The 13111-nt window shown below is 41.4% G+C and overlaps 1 protein-coding gene across 1 annotated transcript; it reads left to right on the plus strand.

The window, feature by feature from the left end:
- Positions 1–9160: 9160 nt before the first annotated feature.
- Positions 9161–12307, plus strand: LOC115144546 (toll-like receptor 13). The gene has a single exon (XM_029685590.2). It carries the CDS (start codon positions 9789–9791, stop codon positions 12141–12143), a length of 2355 nt encoding a protein of 784 aa, XP_029541450.2. The 5' UTR covers positions 9161–9788; the 3' UTR covers positions 12144–12307.
- Positions 12308–13111: the final 804 nt, after the last annotated feature.

Raw genomic sequence — 13111 nt, forward strand, 5'->3', positions numbered from 1 at the left:
TTATCCTGGCATACTGAAATGATTGACAAGGGGCATAGCATAAACTTGGAAAATGAATAGAGAAAGTTGTATACTATATATTACTCACAGAGTAATAGGGTGTGCAACTTTCATCAGACTTTTTCTTATCACTACAAAACATCGCAACACGCCTCCTGTTGCTGGATGTTTTACTTTGAAAACAGGGTGGAATCCTTATGGAGTTGGATTATTGGGATACCTGGCTTGTGACCCAATATAGCAGTGTTGTCCATATGGGATGTAACTATTGGTACTGCAAGGCAAAGTGTTACCCAACTATACATACTCGCTCTATGTATTTCTGTCAAAAAAACAAACAACTGATTCACTGGAAAAACACAACCTCTGTTCATACCTCTTTCTCTGTTATCTATCAGCAGTCATATTTTCAGTCAGCAAAGATGCTTCAATTAAGATAAGATTTAGAAGAAGTGAGAGTTGAGCTTAACCTGAAATAGAACTTACTGTTGCATCCTTTTGTGTTGGAGCAGTCAGTCTAACCAGTTCTCCTTTGTTTGTTTGTGTGTGTGTGTGTGTGTGTGTGTGTGTGTGTGTGTGTGTGTCTGTGTGTGTGTGTGCGCGTGCGTGATCAACTCTGCTATCATCGGGTCTTTTGGATTTCCCATAAAATTACCGACCTATCTGTATACATCAGATATTTGAAGTCCTCTGGAAGGATGAGGCTCATCAGTGTCACTATGTTTGGAATTTTGGCTTTTCGGATAAACTGGCTTTCTGGTTGGAAGAGTGAGAAATGCGTGAAGACTTATGGAGGAAGGTTGCCTACAGATATTGTTATGGTGGTAACGTTACAGTAAGCAGCTTGGATGTCGACAATATGACACTTCATCGCGCCATGTTACCCACTTCCATCCAGACTCTGTGAGTCGATATGAGAGAAGACTCGGTTCTGCATCCCAATGATTTCTCCAAATTCCACAAACTTGTTGAGTGCAGCATCTCAGGTCAACCGGCAGAGATTCTTCCAGGTGCTTTCAGAGAGCTTATAGAATTTCAGAAGATGTACTTTTTTTGCTGAAATATTTTTTCTTTAGGCATAGATAGGCTAGGTCTACTGACTAAAATCTGGGTTTATGATTGTAATTCAACTTTCCCATGGTTTGGTTAGCTAGATGTAGGTAGCCTATAGCCTTCAGTAGCCTAGGATTTAGCAGCTTGCTTAGTTAAAATTGACAGACAAATTTATATAACATGAATAGCGAGGCTATTTCGAGGTAAGAAGTGCTTCTGTTTGCCCAATACCCTGCTGGAATCAGCTACTAAGGATGGGTCGTAATTTCAATCACATGCTAATAATAGAGATATGAACTATAGGTCTATGTGTGTCAACATAAACCAGTGTTTTTTTTTTAACCTGTAGCCCAATCTGACTGACTGTTACCTTCAATCTAATTAATTCTAATAACAGCTGATCGGCAATTGTGATAGAACTGTGACCATTATCACAATTGAAAACTTCCAATTTCATTAACTATACATGGCCATTAATAATTGCATAATAACACAAGGCCACAAAACAAACTGAAGTTATATGCTATTTATTAAATCAGTTTGCTAGCTTCAAGAAGTCTACACAAGCGGCACAAATTGATTTGCAATGACTCCAGTGATATCATCATTTCAGCATATTACATTTTGTTGTATCAAACAGTAGGCTACAGTAGCTACTTAATGGCCAACATATGTATCATTCTCCACATTTAATGTTTGTTTTATTAGGGACTTTTCCCTATAACAGAAGCACACGAGGGGGTTCATTAACTTCCATTTTAAAAATCCACCAGCGCAGCGCTCGAGTCCCAAGAACTGTGCATGCATAAAACCTTTTGCTTGATATGGTTGTCCATAAGCAAAGTTGACATTAGAATGCAGTTTAAACCACCTCCGATTTTATCTAATGGGCTCTAGAGCGGCTAAAGTCGTTTTCCCGTGCCTGCCTTTTTTCTTGATGCACATCAGTTCTAGCGTGTTAATATGTTTTATTGAAAAAGTGTTGGAAATAGGTGCCGATTCCGGTTTGAGTTATCTGGCCCAAATGTATGACTTGGGGCTCGGGGCAATTACGGTGATAATTATACGACCCAAATGTATTACTTGGGATTCGGGCCGATTGGGGCTACTCTCTGGCAGGACATTTCATTATTTATTTTTTCCATATTTTCTCATTGTTTCTGTAAATAATACAACTAATATTTCAATGAAATTCTTTAAGAGTCCCGTGTAGTATTTCCATCGCACTGTGGCGGGCCAGGCACATGCATGCTGACACAGTCACCAGGTGTACGGAGTTTCCTCTGACAAGATTTTTATTTGGGGTGGATGGGTATAATTTGTATGCATAAAATGTATAATAGTAATATTTAAAATGAACTGTGTATACATTCTGGTAAATTGCCGGCAAAGTCGGCTGAATTCCGGTAGACGTAAACGGCCCAATGTACTTGGGTCGATTCTGGGCAGTCATTCATTTTGATTCCGGGCCGAGTCAGATACCCGATTCCGGGCCGATTCAATCAGTTCCGGCCCCCCGGAAGAGGGACACTTCTGGGACGATTCCTCATTGCTAGATGGGTGGTGACTTAGTGATGATGTGTGAAATTGTCAATAAACTCTCAACCTCTTATGTTGTGCTAACTACAGATCATATCAACTTCCCAATGTTTGCCATTAAAACTTGCATGACACTTCAAATAATGTACATTGAGAACAATCCTTGGAACGGTTTGACGCATATGTTACATGCCTCGGACTGAGACATGGTCAGTTGATAATAAACAGGGTTAAATGATGAAAAGGAGAAACGTTAGTAGTGTTCACTCGTAGGCATTCTCCAAGATTTATGAAACTATTATTCTCTTTTGTTCATTTTTTGTTGTCAAAATCAATTATACATTACAACTCGATTGTAGTATTAAATCTTCATATTCCATTTTCCAGTATAAAAAAAAGATCTCATGTAAAAAAAAAAATCACAATACATCTACACATTGACATTATATATAACTCACTGTACTGTACTATCAGGGTCAATTTCTAAAAAGCTATAAATTACTGGAGGCCTGTGCTAAACAATGCTACAACCATTGAATTATAAACCATTAACATTAAAGCTAACATTAATTTAAACCAACTAGCCTAGAGCTAGCTAGCGCTTAGCCACGTAAAATTTGGTTAACATAAAGCTTTGCGAACTTTTAAGCTCCATTTTTGTACAAACATTAACACTTTAACACATTTTATCCTGACATCACATATGTCCATATATTACCTAAACTAAACTGAGCCTTCGTTCATAGAAATGAATACAAATAGGATCAAAAACATTGGTGAAAAAAAGTACAAAAAGTTTGGACAAAATCTTAATCCCTTCTCTTACATGTAAACCATTAGCAACCTAGCCAACCTCCATTCCTTTCACTTGCCTTCAAACATCACCAAACTCATGGACTATGTAGTTAATCTCACTATCTCAATATTTTGAGAGTCACATTGAACTTTTACACATTACATACCTAAATTAACAGGGGGAAATGATGAGACGGAGAAACATTAGTAATGTTCAGTAGTAGACATTCTCCAAGATTGAAGAAAAAACCTCCAAGACCTCATGATCCCATTAAAGCTCCCCATTGATGTCACAGCTCCCCGCATTTTCAATGCAAATACCTGAATGATACAAGGGATGGCTCCATAAAATATCAAACAAAATAAAACATACAAAATATGACCATTACATGCCTCCCGAGTGGTGCAGCGGTCTAAAGCATTGCATCCCAGTGCTGAGGTACCATTACATGCCTCCCGAGTGGTGCAGCGGTCTAAGGCACTGCATCCCAGTGCTGAGGTACCATTACATGCCTCCCAAGTGGTGCAGCGGTCTAAGGCACTGCATCCCAGTGCTGAGGTGCCACTACATCCTTGGGTTTGATCCCATGCTCTGTCACAGTCTGCTGTGACTGGGCTTGCGCACAATTGTTCCATGGGCTTGCGCACAATTGTTCCAGCAGGTTAGGGGAGGATTTGGTCGGGGCATTGCCTTGGTTCATTGTGTTGTAGCAACTTATTGTGGCGGGCCGTGTCAGTTGGAAGGTGTTTCCTCCGACACATTGGTGCATTAAGCTGTGTGTCAAGAAGCAGTGCGGCTTGGCAAGACATGTTTTGGAGGACGCATGGCTCTCGACCTTTGCCTCTGAATATTGTAACTACCAATTGGATATCTTTTTTTTTTACATGACCATGCATTTTTGTGTGTTACAAATCTGTGCTTTAACCATCCACATGTTTTTTGCAAATGTAGCGTATTTAGCATCATATCTCAGGGATGTCCTGCATCAGCATAACTCTGAATCAGCTCTCATTACTGGAGGCGATAGTGCACTAAACCCAGGCTTGGGCCTGCATCTCTACGGCAAGACAGTGTCTTTTTAGGACTGTGACAGACCTTTCTGCGAGGCTGTCATTGAGCTAACTGCGAGGACAGTGTGGATCCTGTGCGGGTCCATCTTTGCTGGGAGCACCACAGCAACTGGTGCTCATTGGAGAATAAGCTAGCCACTGAATGGCTTTTTTATTTTATTTTTTCATTTTACCCAGTAAGTTGACTGAGAACGCATTCTCATTTACAGCAATAAGCGGAGGAATAGTTACAGGGAAGAAAGAGCCAATTGGAAGCTGGATGGTATGTGGGCCAAATTGAAAATGTAACCAGGACACCAGAATTAACACCCCTACTCTTACGATAAGTGCCATGGGATCTTCAATGAACACAGAGAGTCAGGACAGCCATTTGACATCCCATCTGGAAGACAGCACCCTACACAGGGCAATGTCACCAATCATTGCCCTGGGGCAGTGGGATATCTATTTTTTAGAGTACCTCCTTCTGGCCATACAACACCACTTCCAGCAGCATCTGGTTTCCCATCCAGGAACCAACCCTGTTTAGCTTCAGAGAGAAGCCAGCAGTGGGAAGCAGTGGGAAGCACAGTGGTACATTGCTACGTTGCTTTGCTCCTCTACCTGTGGGTTGAGCAAAGGGACATCCTCATCCTGTTCTTCTTGGACTACATGGTATTTCCTGTACAAAAAGCAGGCAAAGGGACAAACATGAGTGTCAAACGTATAGAACATTTTGGAAAATGTTTTCAATCTTTACTCAAATCGTCCTGTATGCCATTATCCTATGTTAATGTCTCCTTAAAATTTCTCTTATTAAATACTTAGAGATGAGTTTCGAATGATGATACATTTTTGTTGGTGACACTTTTAACTTGCCCTTCTGGCGGCCTACAGATGCATCATAATCTATCATGACAAGTATATTAGAGTGCATAAGATTGATAATGTCGCCAGAGGGGAAGGCTGCCATTTTACGGGCTCATAACCAACTGTGCTATATATATTTTAAAAAATATTGCGTTGTTTGTAACACATTTTGTACATAATGTTGCTGCTACTGTCTCTTATGGCCAAAAAGATCTGCTGGGCACCAGAACAGTGATTACTCACCTAGAACTGGACAGAGATTTTTTTCTTTAATGAGTCCGACGCGAAGGATATTCTGCTTTGTCAAGACAAGGCCCAAATCCCTGTCATCAGCGTGAAGAAAAGATGGAGGAAAAGCGGAAGGAGGGTGGGGTGCCTTGTAACAATTCGCCGATAAGTAGGTAAACCATCCCTACCCTCCGCATTATTGGCCAACGTGCAATCATTGGAAAACAAACTGGACGGTCTACGATTAAGACTATCCTACAAACTAGACATTAAAAAAAGACAGAGCAGCTTCGACACTAATAAGACGGGGGGCTTCTCCATTTGCAGGACAGTAACTGCTGGTGTGCGATGTCCAATATTAAAGAAGTCTCGTGGTGTTAATCGCCTGAGGTAGAATACCTCATGATAAGCTGTAGACCACACATTCTACCAAGAGAGTTCTTGTCTATATTATTCGTAGCTGTCTATTTACCACCACAAACCGATGCTGGCACTAAGACCGCACTCGATGAGCAGTATGAGGCCATGAGCAAACAAGAAAATTGACGACGTCGTCCCCACATTGCCAAGTGGAGTGGTTTCAAGTTACTTGTTGTCCACATCACCAGCAAACTATCATGGTCCAAACACACCAAGACAGTTGTAAAGAGGGCACGACAACACCTTTTCCCCCTCTGGAGACTGAAAAGATTTGGCATGTGTCCCCAGATCCTCAAAATGTTCTATAGCTGCACCATCGGGAACATCCTGACCGGTTGCATCTCCACCTGGTATGGCAACTGCTCGCCATCTGACAGTAAGGCGCTACAGAGGGTAGTGCGTACGGCCCAGGACATCACCGGGGCTACATTTTCTGACATTCAGGACCAAAGATTCCAGTCACCCAAGTCATAGACTGTTCTCTCTGTACCAGAGCGCCAAGTCTATAACCAAAATGCTCATTAACAGCTTCATCCAGTTTATTCTCCAATGACTGCACTTTGACCAATAGGACGGATGGCAGAGGCGAGTTACCGACTCGTCAACAAATTCTCACAAGGCACCCGGACTTGCGTCCACTGTATCGGTCTCTTGTCTTCATGAGAATGTCTGGGTTTGAGCCTGGTCAGGTATCTGGAGTAAATCCTTCGCGTTCGACTCGTTAAAGAAAAAAAAATCTTTATCCAGTTTGAGTTAAGTAATCGCTGTTCTTTTTCAGTTATAAGAGATGGTGGCAGAAACCTTATGTACAAAATAAGTTACAAACGATGTGAAAAAACACACAAAATAGCACAATTGGTTAGGAGCCCATAAAACGGCAGCCATCTCCTCCGGCGCCATTTGTAATGAATAGAGAAAGACCTATCCTCTTTATATCTCGCAGTGATTTCTAAAACATTGGTTCCACAATAAATCACAGGGAGTAATATTTAAGGTGTAACTTTCTTTAGACTTTTTCTTATCAATACAAATCATCGCAATGAGTCTCCTGTGGCTGTTTGCTATACTGTGAAAGAAAACTGGGTGGAATTCTTGTGGAGGCTACCTGCCTTGTGACCTCATTTAGCCCTGTTGTAGGTACGGGATGCAACTATTGGTATTCTAAGGTAAAGTGTTACCCAACTATTTGTGTGGTAGCCTAGGGAAACCCTTCACACGACTTTGAGATGTTTGTATAGTTATGTAAACTATAAACTGTCCCAAAAACAGATAATAGCTGAGATATCTTTATCAGAACCCAAGTTCTGAGCTTTTAAAACCGACTTCTGATGAAAAGTTCAAACTGAAAAAATGGATTTCAAAGAATCCATTACGTTTTTGAGAGAAAAATACCAACAATCCATTTGATTATTTCAAGAGGATGTCACTACATATATTTTTTTTAACGGCAACTGCCGGTATTGTTTGTGTTAAATGTGGTCTATTTTATTTTTTACATTGGATAAAAGTAGAGACTCAGAGCTACAAAATGATACATGTATATCATACACTCAATTTGAGGAACAATGGGAAAGTAATTCTGCTTTGAAAGTAATTCACTTTTGAGAAATTCACCTTGTAATGTTTTGGTATCGAGTGCAGAGCTCTTCTTTGTCAATACCCAGTCAGCATTGCTCACACCCTCTTAAGCTTTAGTCCCACCCATCTCGTTTCGCTCTCGGTGCGCACTTTGATTTGTTTACCTCTGGATAACACGAAAATAGCCTAACCAGCTCTGCTGGCAACAATTTCATTATTCATTACGTTTACTGACACCGGCCATATTCAACAGGTGTGTACACACATCACGTAACGTTACCTAACGAGCCAGCCAGCTAATGTTAGCTAGTTAAACAACAATGAACAAAGTGCCAACAATGAACAAAGTGCCAACAATGTCTAACATTAGGCTCTAACTAGAAAAGCAAACAGCTCTGGGAAACTAATAATAACGTCCACTAGGAAGCCAGCCAGCTAATGTTAGCTAGCTAGCTAACAGTACACTTTAGCTTAAGACATATAGCTAGCTAGCTAGGTAAACAATGAACCTAGCTAGGTAAACAATGTTTAAGATCACACACTTCACGTAACGTTAGCTAACGAGCCAGCCAGCTAACGTTAGCTAGTTAAACAACAATCAACAAAGTGCCAACAATGCCACAGAGCGGGGAGCTAACCAACCAGGTCCAATGTTAGCTAGCTAATATCATTTCATGAACTTTCATGTGCTCATAATTTAACATTTTTATTCGTATTTACAGATGGCATACAAGTTTCTTATTAAGGCCCACGAAAGTTCACATGTTCGAGAAGGCATTTCTGCATTTTAATAAAAAAACATAAATACATGGAAATTCTTGAGGGAAAGTGAGCTCGCCAGGCTTTCCTGCCTCAGCTGGCTCATCGGGATTTCATGCCTCTGCTGAATCGCCAGGCTCCCCTGCTTCCACCGGCTCATCAGGTTTTCATGCCTCAGCCGGATCGCCAGGCTCCTCTGCCTCAACCGACCAGTCAAGTTCCCGAAAAAAAACTGTTTTCAGCTGTGCTAACATAATTGCAAAAGGGTTTTCTAACGATCAATTAGCCTTTATGCTAATACAACGTGCCATTGGAACACACTGATAATGGGCCTCTGTACGCCTATGTAGATTTTCCATGAAAAATCAGCTACAATAGTCATTTACAACATTAACAATATCTCCACTGTATTTCTGATCAATTTTATGTTATTTTAATGGATAACATATGTGCTTTTCTTTAAAAAAAGGACATTTCTAAGTGACCCCAAATTTTTGAATGGTAATGTATTTCTGTCAAATTACATTCTGTTCACCTTTAAATATAAACAGATTCACTTGAAAACCAAACCTGCAGTTCATGCCTCTTTCTCAGTTATCTATCAGCAGTCACATGTTCACTTAGCAGAATAGAAGATTTAGAAGAAGTGAGAGTTGAGATTAATCTACAATACATCTTACTGTGGCATCCCTTTGTGTTGGTGCGGTCAAAGTCTAACCAGTTTTCCTGTGTGTCTGTGTGTGCATGTGTGTTGGGGGGTGCAAGTGTGCGGTGAAGTTTCTAGTGACGTGTCCTTCCTGTCAACATTGGTATGGAGACATTTAAAGTCTGTGGCGAATATCCCAGCTGTCACACTGAGCTGCAACTCCCGTAGCAGTGTATGTAGCTTAATCTTGGAAAAAATGTGCTATACCGTCAGACAGTCCAGAAACCAGCTCAACTATCATTGGATTTGTTGGACTTACCACACCATTTGCAGTCTAGCTGGATACAGTGGATATTTGTAGTCCTCTGGAAGAATGAGGCTCATCAGTGTCACTCAGTTTGGAGTTGTGGCTCTTTGGATCATCTGTGTCTCCAGTTGGACTAGTGAGAAATGCGTGATGAGTGATGGTTTTACAAATCTGTGGAGAGGCGAAGATTGTCACAATGGTAACCTTACAGTGAGCTGCATGGACGTCGACAATGTGCCACTTCACCTAGCCATTTTCCCCATTTCCATCCAGACCCTGTGTGTCAAGATGAGGAACAAATCCATTCTGCATCCCAACGATTTCTCCAGATTCGACAAACTGGTTGAGCTTGGCATCTCAGGTCAACCGGCAGAGATTCTTCCAGGTGCTTTCAGGGGGCTATTTGGACTTCAGATACTGAGTCTTACTTGCTCTTTAAACTTATCCATTTATTCAAATACATTCAAGGACTTACATAATCTTAAACAATTAAGAATAATTTAATGTTCGTTTTCTGTAATAGCACTAGATGCATTTGCTGGTATGAAACAATTGACCACTCTTACGATAATACAGCATGAACATAATTTGTTGTCAGATATAAAGAGCTTGGCAGGGGTTTTATGTAGAATAGTTAATAACACATCTTCACTGACATCGCTGGTCCTGTGGGCTGAAATTGCCACTCTGAGTAACCCAAAGTGTATCGTGTCTAACGGGACTACTTATGAGACCCCAAGTTTCTATGGTCTTCAAGATATTTTATTGACTTTCCCTGATCTAAAGACCATAGGTAAAGGTGTGTTTGAAGGTTTTAAAAACATTTCATTTCTTTACATGCCTCTAAATAATGTACTGCAGATGCAACTACTGCAGTCTGGTGTCAGCAAAGTGGAATCATTTCAATTCTTGCAGGAGGATAGTGACTTAGAGTCGATGTGTGAAATTGTCTATCAACTCTCAACTTCGTATGTTTCAATAACTACAGATCATGTCAACTTGTCAATTTCTGCCATTCAAAATTGCATGACACTTCGAGAAATGCACCTTTTTAGAAGCCTTATTTCACAAATATTTATTGATCTGAGCTTTATTCATGGCTTGAGGAATCTCCAGGTTTTGACTGTTCATCAATTTTCCTTGAACAATACAAGATTTACATCCCTTTGCAAATCTCAACCTAGTCCAATCTTGTGGTTAAAAAACATTTCATTGTATTTTGGTAGTATTTTTAGCATACAACGTAGACAGTTCTTTTGCATGAAAAACCTGGAAGAACTTAACTTGAAATATAATCAAATCTCCACCATCGACAACTTTGCCTTTCTGGGATTGCAGAAGTTAAAGGTTTTAAATCTAGGCCATAACCAGTTATCTGAAATCAAATCATTTAATTTCTTTGATCTGCACTGCTTAGAGTACCTCAATCTGGAGGCAAATCCATTGGTGCACATTGAGGCATTATCTTTTGCTCACCTTAGTTCAATACAGAATGTGTCTCTGGGAGACCTGAACTTCCCTCCAGAATCCAAGATTGAGCTGAATCTGACATGTGTATTTGGCAGCATACCTCGGGGACTGACATACCTCTACATCAGCTCTGGCAGAAGGCCCATGACTCTTATTATTGGCAGCGATGGTGCCCCAAACCCAGGCTTGGGCCTGCATGTCCACGGCGAGACAGTGTCTTTTCAGGACTGTGAGAGGCCATTCTTTAGGGCTGTCGTTGAGCTAACTGCAAGGACAGAGTGGATCCTTTGTGGGTCCATCTTTGCTGGGAGCTACTTCAAGTTCCTTCAACGCTTCAAGCTGGAATCAAAGCTCTCAACTTTATTTGTGGATCTAACTAGCCTGAATACACTTGTGCACTTGAGGGATTTGCAACTTACAGGCATAGACCTCAATCGGCAGACTGGTCTTGCGATCATGTTTCACAATTTGACCAGACTGGAGACTCTGATGCTCCTTGGCTGCAGGATCGACTACCTGGAAAAAGACCTGAGCAAAGACTTACAGTCATTGAGAGAATTACGTTTGGTTATTAACAATGAGCTTACAATCATGGAAGAATTCCCTGAGCCCCTGAAAAGCCTAAAGTATCTGCTTATACAAGATCTACTTTTACAATGCAGTTGCAACAATGCTTGGTTTGATAACTGGGCGAAACGGAATCGACAAGTTCAGGTCATGTTTTGGGATTCTACATTGGGAATGAAGGAAATAAATTGCATAGGTGAGCATGGCACTCAGAACTTCCTCAAATACTCCCAAATCCATTGTTCAATGGACGTAGGATTCATTTTGTTTGCTTCTAACACCCTGGGTCTCCTGCTCTTCATGCTGGTGGTGCTGCTACATCACCTGGCTGGCCAGTATCTGCTGGCTCTATTTTACATCACTCGCGGCTGGTTGGAAGAGGCCGTGTTTCGGAACAACAAGAGACGCTACAGGTACGACGCATTTGTCTCTTACAGTGGGAAAGATGAGCGCTGGGTGGTGGAGGAGCTTCTGCCCAACATGGAACAACGAGGTCCCCCTTTCCTGCGCCTGTGTCTGCACAGTAGAGACTTCCAGCTGGGGAAGGACATTGTGGACAACATCACAGATTCTCTCTACAGCAGCCGCCGGACTGTATGCTTGGTCAGCCGCGACTACCTCCGCAGCAACTGGTGCTCTTTGGAGATGAAGCTAGCCACTGACCGGCTGCGGGTGGAGCAAAGGGACATCCTCATCCTGGTCTTCTTGGAAGACATCTCTCCTCACCAGCTGTCCGCCCACCATAGGCTGGCCAGACTGGTGAAGACCAGGACCTACCTGGACTGGCCAAAAGAGCCAGAACAATACCAAGATTTTTGGGACCGACTTTGGGCTACGCTGGCGCCAAAACATGGCCAGTGACTTGAATACATTTCAAAACTAAAGTCCAAGTTTTCTGAATGGATTGTAACTTAGCTAGGGAAATTGATAATGTATCTCCTGTACAAAAAGACAAAAAGAGCTAAACCTGAGTGTCAAACTTTTTTCAAATCTTTGCTTGAATCATTATTCTGTATGTCGTTATTACATTTAACATTTAAGTCATTTAGCAGTCGTTATCCTATGTTAATGTCTGCTTCAAATTACTCTAACTAAATACTTTGAGATGAGTTTCCAGTGGTTATTGTTTTGTTGGTAACACTTTGAACCTGCCATTTTGACATATTAATGGCAGAGTAGAGATGCATCATAAGCCATCATGACACGTTTCTTAAGTGCATCTCAATTGTCCAAAGGAGCTTCCTCTACTCAGCTTCTCTCTTTAATCTGCTATGATCTGAAAACTATTTTGGGTAAGCGTGGGGATTCGAAGAGGAAGCGACTTTAGACAATTGAGATACTTCTAAACTAGATAAGACTTCCTGTGTGTTCTTGTGCTACAGTGCCCCCTGAAGTTATGTCACTGCCATACACTTCCTTTAGACTGACAGAGATACTTCCACTGTGTTACTGCGAGTTGAGGGGTCTGTGACACATACAGGGAAATTATGTTTGTGGGTCATGTCCAACCTGCCCAATCAACCCAATTTGCAACAGCAGCCCCTTGACCAGCCCCTTGACCCATGTCAATGGAGATACTGTAAGAGGGAGAGGAAGAGGGATGTAGTGAGAGAGGGTCACCCTGTTATGAGTAGGTCACCTCGACACCGTGCTAGCCTGGCTCAGAACTTGTATCTATAGATGTAATTGCTATTGGGATTTTAACCACACACACAGCACACTTCAATATCTTTGACATACCTTTCACGTACATGCCCTTTCCTTTAACATTTTGAGTCTCACCTAGAAGACACTATTACCTACATAAACTTACAGTAAAATTGCCCAGA

Source organism: Oncorhynchus nerka, linkage group LG16 (genome assembly GCF_034236695.1).
Source record: "Oncorhynchus nerka isolate Pitt River linkage group LG16, Oner_Uvic_2.0, whole genome shotgun sequence".
Lineage (NCBI taxonomy): Eukaryota > Metazoa > Chordata > Actinopteri > Salmoniformes > Salmonidae > Oncorhynchus > Oncorhynchus nerka.

Coding starts and splice junctions, on each gene's coding strand:
- LOC115144546 (XM_029685590.2), top strand. CDS start 9,789: ATGAAACAATTGACCACTCTTACGATAATACAGCATGAACATAATTTG.